Consider the following 16280-nt stretch of genomic DNA (forward strand, 5'->3'; position numbering starts at 1 on the left):
ACTGCGTGAAAACGTAATTTTTTGTCAAAAAAGAAACATTTTCAATCGCAAATAACTCGAAAAGTATTAACTAAGTTAAAAAATTCTATAGAACTAAAGTTGCTTAGAATTTATCCATTTCCGGACTTATTTTAAACGCACGGTTTTTCACCCCCGACTAGGGATGATTGTCACCAACCGATTAAAAGTAACCTACGGCACAAGTTCAACTTTGAAGTAAATATTAAGGTAGAACCTTAGTCCAAATTTTCATGCAATTCGGAGTTTACCCTGAAAATTACACGGTATCACCGCATTTCGCGTTCATTTACTGGACTACATGGTGTTTCTATACGCTCTGAGCTTCGCTGGTGTCGCTCCTAGCGGTTACTAATTCAACTTTTACCGGTAATTTTTAAATTTATCATTTAATTGTTATCGCTTAATATTTACAACGCAAAAAAGTAATTAAATTGTAATCGATTTTTTTAAGATTTTTCTAATCATTTTGACGTTCTATTGATAAAATATCAATTTCTTACTTCGGATACTTTGACAATGATCGTGTAGATGGCGCTAAGATTATAATAGATTATTTATAATTAGATATTACGGAACATTAAAAAAACTTAAATTCAGTATTTAAAACGTAAGTATATTTAAGGTAAAAATATATACCACAGCTTTGACCAACTAATATTGTTTATAATTAATGTTTTTAATTTTAATTTTAAATTAATCACTTTGACATTTATGTCAAATTTCCGGTAAACGTTTACAAACTTGTCACTACTGGCGTTCGCGAATTTGTAAATATCCCCTCTACGTACGAGCTCACAGCGTATAATCTGTATTTAATCCTACATAATAATAATAATAATCAGACGAAATTACAAAACAAAATCGTAGATTAATGTCCAGTTGCATCAAGAAATAAATTATTGATTTTTTGATTTGGAGATTGGCCTTTTATTTTAAAATATAATAATTGTCAAAAAACTGTCAATTAAAAACAGAAATTTTAACGATTCTCCCGAAAAATATTAAATTTTTTACCATCAAATATAATAACCGAATACTTTTCTTTTCTTTCGAAAAAGGTTAAAATTATATTTTTTGTGAGAATCGTTAAAATTTATGTCTCTAATTGGACAGTTTTTTTACAGTTATATTCTAAAATAAACGGCAATCCAAATCAATCGTTTATTTGTTGGTGCAACTGGACATAAGTAAATTATTTATTTTTTATTAAAATTATATTTTTCATTCGATGTTGCCATTTTGGGGTGCTTTGTTTCATTGCAAGTCATGCTGAAATTGGTTTTCGTTGGTGAAATTTATTGGGACATTTAGTGTCTCGATCAGGTACAAATCGGTACGTGTCCCCAGACCCTTGAAAATCGGGACGTCTCGCGAAAATCGGGACACCTGGTAACGCTAGCTGTGCGTGATGATCCGTAGAATCGCAAACCGTGGGAAGAAGGTATTAGGTGCTATGTAGGGCTGATATAATCATTGAAACACGAGTTCCCATGGAAGTGTATACAGCTACTAAGTATGTATATAGGCAGTCAATAGACTATCATAAAGCATGTAGAAGGAATGAATAAGTTGCATCCACTATGCCCTTAAGCAATTGTTAAATTGTTATGTTATACATTGTATATTATGTATATCTTACAGTTATACCTCTTTTTTTCAGATTGAAGTGACAACAACCCGAATGTTCATCGAGGTTACCAGTTCTCTCTCACCGCACTCTTGTAAAAACGTACTGAATACGCTGCTCAAAGACATGGTGCTGTTATTTGAGAAAGACTTGGAGGTGGAGCAAGTAAAGACTGTAGACGAGCAGGAGCAACTAAAAGTGGTTTATCCCTCAAAAACTGATCTTGTTTTCGAAAAATCAGTTTCTATTAAAACTAATAGGGATTAATAGATTTTGTTGCATCTTTTATTTGACTGTGTACTTTCCACGATGTTGTAAATGGTAAACTGATAACAATTAATTAACACGTTGTGTAAATTTGTTAGAAGAAAGGGTAAGGATTGTCTAGTTTGTCCAGTATTGTTAATACTGAAGGCATGAAACAAAACTATTAAAAAAATGTTGATTAAAATTAGGTTATGTTATATATAACAAAATATGTTAGTGTAAACTATTAAAAAAATGTTGATTAAAATTAGGTTATGTGAGATTATGTTATATATAACAAAATATGTAAGTGTAACGGGGTACGGGTTCGCGTGATAGATTATGGTCACCACGGGGCGATATTGAGCAATAGCGAATGGCGGGAGGAAAAGGACTATGGGTAAAATGCACTAACTTTCGGTTCACACCACATATTATATTCCGTGATCAACAAAACATGAACAAACAGTATAGTTACTACAATAATAGAATAATAAAAAAATGTAACAATAGTCCAGAGTCTTTTCCCACCGACTCGATTCGTGTGTCAGCATCTTCTAATCTTTTTCTCCCGCGCAGTCTCTGCGATTCATTCGATTCTTGAAGGGAGACATCATACAGCTCGGCCAGAGAAGCACAGGGCCGGCTCGTTACATAAGTTTTATTTTGTTACAATATTATTATTTTCAGGGTTAATACCACATTACATTTGTTCGAAAAACTATGCTGTACGCATACGCAAATCGTTTAAAGCAGCTATCATGCAGAATGCGTTTTAAAATTAATGTCAAAATATCAGTTTTTTAAATAAGAAATATATACGAACTTGAGTTGTAAGTAAACCACAATCCACCCTTCAAATTTCAGACTAATTCGACGATCATTACTAATAGAAACATAATTTAAAATCAGTCACTGCAGCTTATATGCAGTTAACAGTTTATCATTTGCAACTATTGCTTTATTTATTCATTGCAACAAATTTCAATTTACCAATATTTATTTTAGTTTAGTTTTGTTGAAATAATCACTTATTTTCAAGATCCATATTTGTTGATGTATGGACAGTTTTTTTGAAAAACCATTAATAGCTTATAGAAACAAATTTCAATTTACCAATATTTATTTTAGTTTAGTTTTGTTGAAATAATCACTTATTTTCAAGACAAATATTTGTTGATGTATGGACAGTTTTTTTGAAAAACCATTAATAGCTTATAGAAAAAATACTGAGATATATTTTTGTACAACTTTGTTAAATAATTTTAATCAGTGAGGAAATAAAAAAGTTGTTACTTTTGTTGTGGACGTCTATGTAAGAATGTTGCAAAGATTTTGTACATTACTGATGTATACTCGACTTTAACAAATAAATAGGCATAAAAACTTATGGTACCTCGGTACTTAGCTTCATTTTGGCTCCGTACATTAATACCTTTTCGAAATTGATTCTGATAAGTATTCTTACTCTTTTTTAGTAATTGTCATCTCCGACCGTCATACAATCTGTGAATTATCATTAAGACGAAGAACTCGTCACATCAAATTTGACTTTTTCTTAGATTTTTTTTGTTAATTGATGTTCATTCTGTTTATTGTAATTTTTAACAATTTACAATTTAATATCTTGCATGGACCTCCTGTTACTCTTATTTTTTAGTGCCCGTCATTTCAGCTAATTATGTTAAGTTTAGAAGCCAATGATATATTTAAGTATTATATTTAACTACTGTGCTTAAACTTATCCAAAACATAATATACTTTTCAAAAAAATATAACAGAAAGATATTTATTAATCGAAAAATGGACATATACAGTATACATATGTTGAAACTAGTTGTTTCTATTTATGCCAGAGATTCTGAGCCAATTTGTGATTTGTAAACAATTTTACTCTATTAGTTTTACATTCTTGTTTCTTAACCACATTTTTCTTTATCTATTATATGGTATAAAATGGTTTTACATGTACATTATCTTGTACAAGTCTGCCTCTTGATCTTTTATATGGTAATATAAAGATTGCACATGTTGCCGATAAGTGTTTGATAGGTGATCCAACTAAAATAAATTATAATATACAGTAAGCACCACGCTACTAGATACATAGGGTAGGTACCTAATTCCTATGATTATGGGCTAATCCGGTCCGTTCTCAGATGTGACTTTCATCTCTGTCATGTTACTGTCAATAAACTATTCAAAATAATTGTTTTTATATACAAAAAATACATTAATTAATGGTATTGTTACTCTGCTTTAAAATAACTTTATTCAAACACCAATTCAAGAATATTACAATACTTTAAAACTTTTTACAGCTTTAATGACAACTATAAGCGTCAAATACAGCTGATCTATTAATAATTGTCAACTTTCTATGTTAATATTCAGTCTCTCTGACGTTCTAAACGTCACTAGACATAAAAATAAACATTGCAACAAGTGAAGGGTCCAGGACTGTAATAGCTCAATGTTCCAATGTGTCTAGTAGGGTGGCGGTTACTGTTAATTACAATTTATTTGATTTCTACATCGAATTTTTCAAAGTTTTGGATAAGTAACTTTTTATTCTACTGTTTTTAAACTTGTTTTGTTGCTTTTTACTGGTTTTAGAAGTAGTTGATTTTTTATTATAAACCTTCGAAATAAACTTGATTTTTTCTTAAAAATGGTGTTTGTTTTCATTAGAGTTACAGTTAAAGATACGACGATGTATTTATTATATTAGGTCCATGGTGGAATCAAGATCAACGAAACAACATCAGGTTCGCAGATGGTACCGTTGTAATAGTAAGCAACGCACAAGAACTACAAAATACAGAGTGTCCAGAAACTCTACCGACAAACGAAGACAGGAGATTCATCAGATAATTTTAAGACAATTTAACCCAATTCACCTAGTCCCAAAATGCTTCCTAATGGAGCTAGAGCCCTTTGAAGATGGCGTCATGTAATTAGTTTTTCTTAAATACCTCCAGAACGCTTCTATTTAGAAAAACGAAAATTGGAATGCGTATTTACTTTCCAGAAATGAATCGATTCCATCCATTGCGAATTTCTAGTATAGGTCATAGGCGTTTGTTTTGGGTAGGACAACGGTTATTTTATTGCCTAACTTTTTTGTCTTTAATTTTTAAGCATTTTTGACTCTGAATTATTAAATTGTGAGGTATTCTAGTACTAAAAGGTACTCTTACTTTAAGTCGATAGGATACACCGTTTTCTAGAAAAATCAATTTGAAAATTTTTCGTTCTTTGAATTTCAAAAAAAAGATTAAAAAAACTATTTAGAAAGATGAAAACTGGTACATTTATTTATATTCCAGAGATTAATCGATTTCATTAATGGCGAATTTCTAGTACCAGTTATAGGCGTCCGTTTTGGGTAGGTCAACAGTTATTTTATAGCATAACTTTATTAACTTTAATTTTTTTAAGTATTTTTGACACTAGATTATTCAATTATGAGATATTCGAGTACTAAAAGTTACTCTTGCTTTAAGTTGGTAAAATACATCGTTTTTTTTAAATTTTTTTTTCAATTTTTTTTTTAAATTCCCAAAACTAAAAACTTTCAAATCGATTTTTCTAGAAAACGGTGTGTCCTACCGACTTAAAGTAAGAGTACCTTTTAGTACTAGAATACCTCACAATTTAATAATCCAGTATAAAAAATGCTTAAAAGTTGAAGACAAAAAATTATGCGATAAAATATCCGTTGCCCTACCCAAAATGGACGCCTATGACCGTTACTAGAAATTCGCAATGGATGGAATCGATTCATTTCTGGAAAGTAAATATGTATAGAAATTTTTGTTTTTCTAAATAGAAGCGTTCTGGAGGTATTTAAGAAAAACTAATTTCATGGCGCCATCTTCAAAGAGCTCTAGCTCCCTAAGGAAGCATTTTCGGACTAGGTGAATTGGGTTAAAATATCTTAAAATTATCAGAGGAATCTCCTGTCTTCGTTTGTCGGTAGAGTTTCTGGACACCTTGTATAATAAATTCGGTAGTTCACGATAGCGAAATGTTCGGGTTAAATCTAGTTTTTTCAAAAATACCAATAAACGTACATTGATATCACAAGCGACAAATAATAGAACAGGTAACTTCCATAAAAGATTTGGGACCAAATATCAACAGTCAGTGTAACCCAAACAAAGAAATTATATCTAGAATCGAACAAGAGAGACAAATATGCATGAACTTGAAAACATTTTTTACAAGATCAGACCTTAGTCTAGGGCTCAGAATCTGAATGTTCAAATATTACGTTTGCAATGTGTCTGTCAGGGTCGCAACATCACGCGTAACTACGATAAATCCAAAATGCATAGACACCAAGTTGGATACGATCCTATTCATAACACACCAACTCGCATACATATTAAGAAAAATAGACGCAGTGATGAGCGCGCCAATAACAGGTAAAATAACTCAAAAGATGGAAAACATAATACATTGTGAAGTAAAAAGTAAAAGAAGTAAATCATAATACATTGTGAAGTAAAAAGAAACTAGTAGAGATAGAAATTATCGATATAAGCGTATAAATTAACATTACATTTTCCATTCCAACCTTTAGACGTATCGGATGAGTATGACAACTGTCAGTGTGACAGGAGATTTTTATAAAATACTTTTGTCACAGACGTCTAAAGGTGGGAAACTATGTCATGTAATGTTAATTTATACGTTTATATCGAATTTGCACCTCTACTAGTTTCGTCCCTTTTATTTCTTAATGTACTGTTTTCCATCTTTTACCGGTTATTAGCGCGCTCATCACTGTCAGTGCTGCGCCAGCACGTGGTAGCGCCTGTGTGCAAAACACTTAATGGCGCTCAAAAAATACGCAATTTTCTAAAAAATAACTAAAAGTTCTCTAAAATAACTCTAGTGGCGCCTGCATGCGCCTCACAGGTGGACGACGCGTCCCTGATCACTATATATGGAAGAATACATTTGAGGACATGAGGGCCAGAGTGGCCTAACTGATAAGAGCATTACATAATCAAAAGCTATCAATGCCAATAGTATCAAAAGTTGACCAATAATGATTCTTGGTCAACATACATTTACTAAAACAATCGGACATTGTTAGCTTCTGATCATTTTCTTTGATTATGTAATGTTCTTATCAGAGGCCACTCTGGCTCTCACAACCACATTTAGATGAAATTGAATTTAGATTAGAAATTGAATTAATGATGTCATGCTATTATATGTACGAGCCCTAACAACTATATGTTGGAACAAGCAATTATTTGGCGAATAAAATGCCAATTTACCGAATGGAATGTATGGAATTATTTCTACGGTTTAATTATATATTTTATGTTGAGTACTGTTAATTGTTTGATAATCGAAAACTGCTGACAACTAAATATTGTAACATTTTAAATTGTCCTCGAGTTTTAGCGTGCCTGGCGAGAAACGAGTGAAGTTTTATAAGCTTGACGGAAAGAAGGCTTTGAAATCAAACATACGAGTAGCTAGTTTGTTGTTAACAATAATTATAACGCGTCATTTGAGTTTGAATAAATTAACAACTGTCAGTTTTATTATCAGTAAAATACAATAATGGCACGTGGAAAACCTACTGATCCAAAAGTGTGGGAAATTATTATTCATCAGTACCACAAGAGGAAAACAATGCGTGAAATTTCCAGTGAATTAACGGTAGCAACAACTACTGTGTTAACTGTATAATTAAGAAATATGGTGAAACTGCCAGTATTGATGTTCGCGGCAAAAGCTCAGGCCGTTCAAAAGCTGTTTCTCAAAGAAGTGTCAGACGTTTAATCAGAATATGTAAGTCGGGACGAAGAAATACACTACGAGAAGTAACTGCTAGATGGAATAGAGAAACTGGGATGAATGTTTCCAGAGAATGCTGTCGCAAATATATCCACAAAAGCGGTCTTAGTTTTTATAAGGTATGCTTGATAGGTTCTTATTTGCGATATAAATTTTCTATTTTTTTATTTATTTGAATAGGCCAAAGAAAAACCATTGTTGACCATAGGCGTAACCAAGGGGGGTTTATATCCCCCCCATTTTGATGTACTTAACACCATAGCCCTCAGAGACCTTCCATTAGTTGTAACCCCCCTTTTCAGGTAGTTGTAGCCCCCCTTAGGATCATCCTGGTTACGCCTATGTTGTTGACGGAAACTCAGAAAAGGAATAGTTATATTTGGGCTAAATCTAAACTTTCGTGGACCAAACTTGACTGGGACAAAGTTATATATAGCGACGAAAGCAAATTTGATGTCTGTGTGGGAGATTACCGAAAGCGTGTGATTAGGGAAAAGACAGAAGCATTCCATAAATATTGTCTTAAAAGGACTATAAAGTTTCCACAGGCCAAAGGGGTGGGAACTTTATATTTTATTGAAGGCATAGTAAACGCAGCCAAATATAAAGATATTCTTGAATATTCGTTTTTACCAAGTAAGTCAACGTTATCTCCATCCGGAGATTTTATCTTTCAACAGGACGGATCCTTATGCCACACAGCTAAATCTACCAAAAAAATGGATGGGAGAACATGACATTAAAGTTTTGTCACATTCTTCTAGTAGCCCGGATCTTAATCCAATAGAGACTTTGGCACAAAATGAAACAACGCCTAAGAAATAACCCTCAGCGTACTTTGCCACAACTACATACTAAATTGCAAGAAATATGGGATAGTTTCACTCCTGAGTTTTGTGAAGGCCTAGTTGATACAATGCCTAATAGATTTCAGGCTGTTATTCAAGCTAAGGGCGACGTTACGCCTTATTAATTTTTATTTTTATTTGTTAAAAACCGCTTGTTCCAATATTTAATTGTCAGCATTTTTGATTATCTAACAATTAATTAAATAGTAATCAACATAACATATATAATTAAATTGTAAAAATAATTCTACACACAAAAAAAAGTTGTTAATTGCATATCTACAATTATTAAAAAAAAAAATTAAATAAAAGAATTTCGGTAAATTGGCATTTTATTTGAAAAATAACTGCTTGTTCCAACATATAGTTGTTAGGGCTCGTATAATGTATAGTAGCATGACATTAATTCTATTTCCAAATATATTCCTCCATATATTTATTTTTCTTAATATGTATGCGAGTTGGTGTGTTATGAATAGGTTCGTATCCAACTTGGTGTCTATGCATTTTAAATTTATCATAGTTACGCGTGACATTGCAACTCTGACAGAAATGGTGGTGACATCTGGTGACTCTCAATTAGAATCAAACAAATTTATTTATTGCGTTGACCAAATATTCTTTTTTAAACAATGGTATCGGGTTTCAATAAATAATACAAACTGATATTAAGTATTTATTGTTGACATAAATATATGTAGTAAATTATTACATAAATGCACAATAAGGACTGTTTAAAATAAGATATAAATTCTAACATTTAATGTTTCAATATATCTTTTAGGTAAATTTTAGGAACAATATCACAAATCAACAATCTACACATCCTAATAGAAATAAATTAATATCACTTTTTAAACTTAATATTTGGTAGATGTGATAAATCAAATTTCCATTTGGCTGTCATACTGATATAGACTAATCTGAGTTAATATACTAATAAAAAAAAATAAGAAGATAGTTTATAAACTATTAATAGTTTATAGACTATAAAAGCCAATAAAAATATTCTAAAAGGGAGACATTGGATGTTATACGCGTACATTTGCTTCAATATTTTTATCAAGGTTTCTAGACATATTTTGTAATAAGTCTATCCGGCATGTCATATTTTTAGATGATATACTTTCTTTTTGGTAATATCTAGTAATAATAATAATCGGTAATTGTATAGTTCCTCTCTGGACACACTGCCTAACAAAGTAAATAATCTGTATCAGGAATGTTTTAAAAACGAAATGCCTCATAATATCACGTTATATGCTAAATTAAAATAAAAAATATTAATATTTAAAGACCCGAATATCAACCTGTATACGCCTCGCAAGTAATATCTAAATGACATTTTTTTGTAAAGTTTTTGCGGCTCATTTCACAATCTAAATTGTCCTACAGGACTTTTCAACGCTTCTCATTTGTTTCGGGAACTTGTCATCTGTCCTATAATATTAATCTACGACATATGACAAGTTCCTGAAACAAATAATGAGAAGCGTTGAAAAGCCGTATTATCAAAACTATTCATTTCAGACGATTGTTGTGAATTTATTTGTAATATTTAACATTTATTGATGGAAAATTAAACTATTTTCTTAGTATAGTTTGTTTGTAAGTTTGACAGCTGTGTGTAGTTCATCATATGACTATCATTTTCGCTGTATTATTAGTAAAAATATTTACAAATTAAATATACTATGATTCATTTTTTAAATAGGAGTAAATTCAAATGACAGATTTACACCCAATATTGTCACTAGAAAAATATCCATCTTCTTTTTTGGTTGATCATGTCGGTATTTGACGGTAAATCATATATATTATATATTAATCAACTATTTTCAATGGGAAATAAGCCACAATTTTACCAAAAAATGATTTTATTAACGTTTCGAAGCCCAAATCGGTTTTTGTTGTCAAAATACAAAATACTGTCAAAATACAAAAGTAGTATTTTGTATTTTGACAACGAAACCCGATGTGGGCTACGAAACGTTAATAAAATCATTTTTTGGTAAAATTGTGGCTTATTTCCCATTAAAAATAGTTGATTACAAAAATTCCACAAGGAAATAGCTTCAGAACAACATATATATTATACTAATACGTCGCTAAAGAGTTCTAAAATCAACTGTTTTTTATATAAATTCAGACTAAAAATCTAAAAATTAAACGAATATGACAGAAAACACTAAAAATCGCCGATATAACTTAATTAACCTATAAATTTTAAATGCCATTAGTGTGAAAATTTCATAAATGTCAAAATTTTATAATTTAGTGCGACCAATTGCAAAAAAGCATTACGGTGTGGTAAATTTGAATTACTCCTCCTATTTAAAAAACGAGGTATAATAACTAATATGAAATTGTTGAAAAGAGTTTAAAATGAATGAGCAGTAATATAGAAAATTAGAAATAAAATGAGCTAACCTCAAAAAACAACAGTATGACTTAACACAAACCTAAACAACATTACAATGGAGCAACTATTTATCCTTTGGTCACAAATCTTCTATTAGGGGTACTGACACAATATGTTCTCCAGTCTGTTAAGTAAGCAAAGCCTTTGGAAAATTGACTTCTTTTAAAATGCTTTTTTGGTAGCATTCTTTCTCTCGTTAATATCGATGATAGCCAAATTCTTTGAGGCCACAACACAGTGAAGAAGGGAGATTCCTGTCTTAATGAAACATATTGGCGCTGAAAGGAATATGATGATCCTCCATAATCCCAAACCTGCAACTAGAATAAAAATTAATTAATTAAAATTAATATCAAATAATTAACAATCTTTCACAAGATCTGGCAGAGAGAAATCACAGTTTTCAAAGTTATTAAGGATCATAGTACTAACAAATGCACCTTCTAAGTGCCAATTAGAAGCACAGATATAAAGCAATTCTGCACAGAAATAAAACGCTATTGACAAGAAACGATACTATAGTGTTTGTCAGTACACCTTGTATTGGGACCGCGCAAGTTCGGAATAGCTACACCTGGTTTCATAGCTCGGCAACTTTTTTCGCACTTTTAATTATATTGGCCAATCATATGGTCCTGGTTGCTGGATAATTGTCAAGGCTGTAGCCCAAAAAAATTTTAAGAAGAAAAAGTAAGATTTAGGTTATGTTATTAAAAGGTAAACAATTGTATGTAGTAAATAAAATTAGTTATTAAAATGCAGTACTGCAAGCAAAATACAATTAATTAAATATACTTTTATATAATTGCATATCATATCAATATTGTGAGCAACATATAATTTTTCTTCTTCAATGACAGTAGGTATGAAATATACGTCAATTCGACAATCTCAATTGACAATATGAATTACGTAAGAAAGTTACAAGATTTCTCCACTATTCGCGCACGGTCGTTTCTAGTATCCACTCCAAGTACTTGCACACCGCAAATACGGCAATGCTTTTCAAATAAGAAGTAAAGGAGCCCCTGTTTATAAATTGAGGCCGCGAACTGGCATGCGTGGCTGCGGACTGGCATCGTTGCGCCCCGTAAGAGCCTGTACTGATTTCTCGGAGTGACAAACACTGTAACAAGAAACATACAGAAAACGAAGTCCAATAGAGCTCAAGAAGAAAACTTCCTGGCTATGATCTACTAGGTGCTACATACGTTGTTATTACCATTGTTATTTACTGTTTTAATTAATATATTGTCCTCTCTAGTTAAAAACTGGATGTAGCCATACGCTAAATAAATAAATATATTAATAGATTAGCTCTGTGATTATTTAGGGTGCATGGTTTGGTTAACTAAACTTACGTGCATAGAAATCGGCCCACTTAAAAATTTGGTCATTTTTGATGTCTCATATTTCCTAAACCTGTTGGCCGATTTAAGTGATTTTTTGAACATGTTATTACCTGATTCTTGAGCAATACCACTGTAATAATATTGTTGCTAAACAGGTAAATTTTCATTGTATACCGGGTGTACCAATCAAACTCTGTGTTTTTCTCAAAGTTCGCATCACCCTGTTTAATATTCTAGCATTTATAAAATACTGTAATTAAAACCCAACTATAGCCTCAGGTTTTCTTAACACTCTGTTGTTTGATTCATTCGTTTATGTTGGATAATAAAAACTTAGATACTTTAACAACTAGACATGTTCTTCATCAATATCATCAATATCAACGGTGTTGATAAATAAGTGCGACAAACTTAAGGGGTATGTTTAATATGTCCGCAAATGTTTCGTTTCCGAGATACGGGATGTTAAATGTTTTCTTACAAACTGACGATTTATTTATTGCTTTAAAACCAGTTGAGATATGCACATAAAATTTGGTATATTTTAAGAGATAGTTATTGCGCATGTTTTGACATGCAACTAAGAATTTTATATTCACCATTGGCGTGCATACGGGTAGTATGACCCGTGACGAAACCAAAAGCAAGTGGTGTGTTGTGTGACAGAGATGTTCCAATGAAACTGAAAGGAAAATTCTGTAAAAATAAGATAAGACCAACTATTATGTACGGAACTGAATTCCAACTGAATGCTGGACAGTTAAAAAGAGGAACAAGGAACAGTGAGATGCTTAGGCAGGATACAACAGTAAAGAGGATTGATATTGGTATGAACAAAGATAGAAACTTATGGATAAATGTAATTAGGGAAGCCTACCCCAATAATACTAAACTAAACATCTTTCTTCTTTCTATAAAATATAAACTAGTTTAAAATCAACAATATACTTACTAATAGGGCCTTCAGTAAAGTGGAGAAGATATAAAGCAGCATAAAATGCTTCATTACCGGCACACATTACAAACAGCACGTTTTTATTGGTGTAATAGAGTCTCATTATTGGGTTTTCTGACATGTCAACAAACTTGTGGCTTGTTTTGCCCTGCAAAATGGACCTATAAAGGTATAAATAGTTAGATTGTTATAAATCAGTATGTAATTTGAAATATTTTTTCCACATTGATAATTTCAAAGGTGTCACAGCCATAAGATAAATAATTCGCTCCTTGTTCCTAAGAGTTGTTTTGTCTACCACTTTTATATACTTTTTTAAATTCCTTTCAATCGCTTAATATTTTTGCCCACTTTTATAACAAACAATGTATAAATAGTTTAACACATTCATTGCTACTGAAAGCAAAAGGTGTTTTGTGCTACTTGAGTCAGGTGCTGCTGACGCCATCTGGAGTTAACCTGTGGAATTAAAAAGGGTTTTTTTCGTATTGGCTCCATAAGAAAGTGACTGAATACAAATGGCAGCGAATGTGTTAAATTTATTTATTATAGTGACTCATCTTAATTACAAGTTAAATAGAAGTAATATTTAATTCACAAATTAACACATTCGCTGCCTTCTTCTTCTGCTTATGCAATCCACTAATGGATGTTCGCGATCACGTTTGACCATTTTTCTCTATCCCTTGCAGTATGTGTTAGGTCTCCTATGTTTCTTAGTCCTGTCCATTGTTTGACATTACGGAGCTATGCCACTATGCTCCTATGTTTCTTAGTCCTGTCCATTGTTTGACATTACGGAGCTATGCCATTTTCTTCCTGCCCACCCCCTTCTTCCTTCGATCTTTCCTTCATTTAAGGTTTGCAGAAACTGGTATCTTTCGTTTCTAATTAGGTGACCCAGGTATGCCGTTTTTCTCTGTTTAATTGTGCGTAGCAGTTCCCGTTCTGTACCAATTCTTCTCAGGATTTCTTCAATTGTTATTCGTGCGGCCCAGGGAACTTTGGGGATTCGTCGATAAATCCACATCTCAAATGCCTCTAGCTTATTCATTGTGTTTATTTTTAAAGTCCATCCTTCCATGCCATATAGGAGCACCGACCATATATAGCATTTCGTGAATCTTAATCTTAGGTTCAGGTCAAAGTCAGAGTTCGTAAAGACGTTTTTGAATTCATGAACTTCATTCGCTGCCATGTCACTAAAAGGCGTTTTGATTGTTTGAGTCACGTGGTACTGTAACCAAAAGGAGTTTTGTCCTTCTTGACTAATGCCTGGTTGCACCAACAGATCTTAGGCTTGAGACGTGTCTTAAGCTCAGCCTATGAGACATACACGTTGCACTATTGAGTCTTAGATTAATTTTCAGCTTGCCGCAATCGATTTCCACGTGGATTGCATGTTAAACTTACCAGTAAAGGCGTGCTAAGGTAGCCGAGCCTCATCTATAAGCTTGAGCTTAAGACTTGTTGGTGCAACCAGGCATAAGAGTAGTTTTGAGTAGTAGTGACAAGTTTTGTCCTATTGTTGTCTTTTAGCATTCACAAACTATGTGATTAAATATGTCCTTTTCGTATTGACTGGGATTAAAGTAACTGAATTATAAATGTGTTAAACAAAAAAATGTACCTATCAATTAACTTACGAATGTAGATATATCCAATGGCAGGCAATGTCAATGCACATAGATAGAATAAACAGAAACATATACTTGGGGTAGAAATGGGCCAGTACTGCCACCAATCCCATGGTACCACAGCGATCTGTCAGTTGGTCAAGCATAGCACCAAATTTGGTGCTTTGATTAAAGTACCTAAAATAAGTAATTTGTATGTAAGTATTAATAAATAAATAAATAATTATAAAGGGAAAATAAAAGTAAACCCTTTTTGTAACTTATAACTCTAATTATAACTTAAGTATAACTTTTTTGTAACATAACTTCAGTTACCAAGATATTTTTTTCTTAAGCTTCACAAACTTGAGCGAGTGCAGGTGCACCCAGTTATTAATTCTTGTAAATAAATGCCAAAATAATTTGTTTATTATTTATTTCGTCTTAGATATTAGTGGAATGAGCACATAAGCAGGATGTCATAGTAAGAATAGCCAGGGACAAGTTACCGTTAGGCAGGAGAAGTATAGGACGCTCAAGGAAAAAATGGAATGACAACTTAGGGGCAGAATGAAAGGCACTGTTGAAGAAAAACAGGCAGTACTGCCTATATAAAAAAAGAAGAAGAAGAAGTCTTAGATATTTGTCAAATACATAATATTCTTAACCCTTAAACGCCCAAGGGTAGGTAAAAAATGTCCACCTATACAACTTATAGCTTTTTTGTAACTTATAACTTTGTTTATTACCAAGATAGCCTTACACCACTATGTGGTAAAAAGATTTTTTTTTGAAAATATATACATATTACCAAGATATTTTTTTCTTAACCTTCACAAACTTGAGTAGAATGCAAGTGCACCCAGTTATTAATTCTTGTAAATAAATGCCAAAATAATTTTTTATTATTTATTTTGTCTTAGATATTTGTCAAATACATATTCTTAAGGCCGGTACTTTATGTTCCGGTTAAACCTCGGTTAGCTAACCGCATAGGCGTAACCAGGATAACCCTAAGGGGGTTACAACTACTGGAAAGGGGGGGGGGGGTTACAACTACTGGAAGATCTCCGAAGGGTATGGTGTTAAGCGTATAGAGCTCAAAGTACATCCCAATGGGGGGGGGGCTGGTTACGCCTATGGCTAACCGGGGTTTAATCGGGACAGAAATATATGCATAACATAGACATAAACGCAATTATACTTATTATTATCATCATAAATAATTATATAATAACTTATAATTGCATTTATTACAACGCAAGAGACCCTAAGAGGTACTTTTCTGTCCCGATTAAACCTCGGTTAGCTAACCGGGGTTTAATTGGGATATAAAGTATCGGCCATAAATATAGCATAAAAAATATTTA

General features: G+C 32.3%; 2 protein-coding genes across 3 annotated transcripts in view; one reads left to right on the forward strand and one right to left on the reverse strand.

Annotated features, from left to right (window-relative positions):
- The window catches only part of LOC126882384 (leucine-rich repeat-containing protein 47-like), a 57888-nt gene extending 53322 nt beyond the window's left edge, over positions 1–4566 (forward strand). The window contains exon 6 of the mRNA XM_050647294.1: positions 1682–4566. Within this exon, the coding sequence (XP_050503251.1) occupies positions 1682–1915 (234 nt within the window). The 3' untranslated portion in view covers positions 1916–4566. The remainder of the gene's footprint in view (positions 1–1681) is intronic.
- Positions 4567–9228: 4662 nt separating this feature from the next.
- Positions 9229–15770, reverse strand: LOC126882385 (CDP-diacylglycerol--inositol 3-phosphatidyltransferase-like). 2 transcript variants are annotated; one of them, XM_050647295.1, is made up of 4 exons: positions 15722–15770; positions 14941–15108; positions 13292–13455; positions 9229–11307 (listed from the first exon to the last, which is right to left on the reverse strand). In XM_050647295.1, the coding sequence occupies exons 2-4, from the start codon at positions 15075–15077 to the stop codon at positions 11150–11152; spliced, it is 459 nt and encodes a 152-aa protein (XP_050503252.1). In that variant the 5' UTR covers positions 15078–15108; positions 15722–15770; the 3' UTR covers positions 9229–11149. The 2 variants fall into 2 exon arrangements, with proteins under 2 accessions (XP_050503252.1, XP_050503253.1); XM_050647296.1 differs by lacking the exon at positions 15722–15770 and adding an exon at positions 15247–15430.
- Positions 15771–16280: the final 510 nt, after the last annotated feature.

The sequence above is a fragment of the Diabrotica virgifera genome, chromosome 3 (genome assembly GCF_917563875.1).
Source record: "Diabrotica virgifera virgifera chromosome 3, PGI_DIABVI_V3a".
NCBI classification, from domain to species: Eukaryota; Metazoa; Arthropoda; class Insecta; order Coleoptera; family Chrysomelidae; genus Diabrotica; species Diabrotica virgifera.

What these genes read in the sequence shown, in the direction of transcription:
- LOC126882385 (XM_050647295.1), bottom strand. Translation starts at nt 15,077, where the DNA reads ATGCTTGACCAACTGACAGATCGCTGTGGTACCATGGGATTGGTGGCA. An exon ending in CATTGGATATATCTACATTC is followed by an intron (nt 13,456 to 14,940) that starts GTAAGTTAATTG and finishes ATACCTTTATAG; the next exon opens with GTCCATTTTGCAGGGCAAAA. An exon ending in CTTTACTGAAGGCCCTATTA is followed by an intron (nt 11,308 to 13,291) that starts GTAAGTATATTG and finishes TTTTTATTCTAG; the next exon opens with TTGCAGGTTTGGGATTATGG.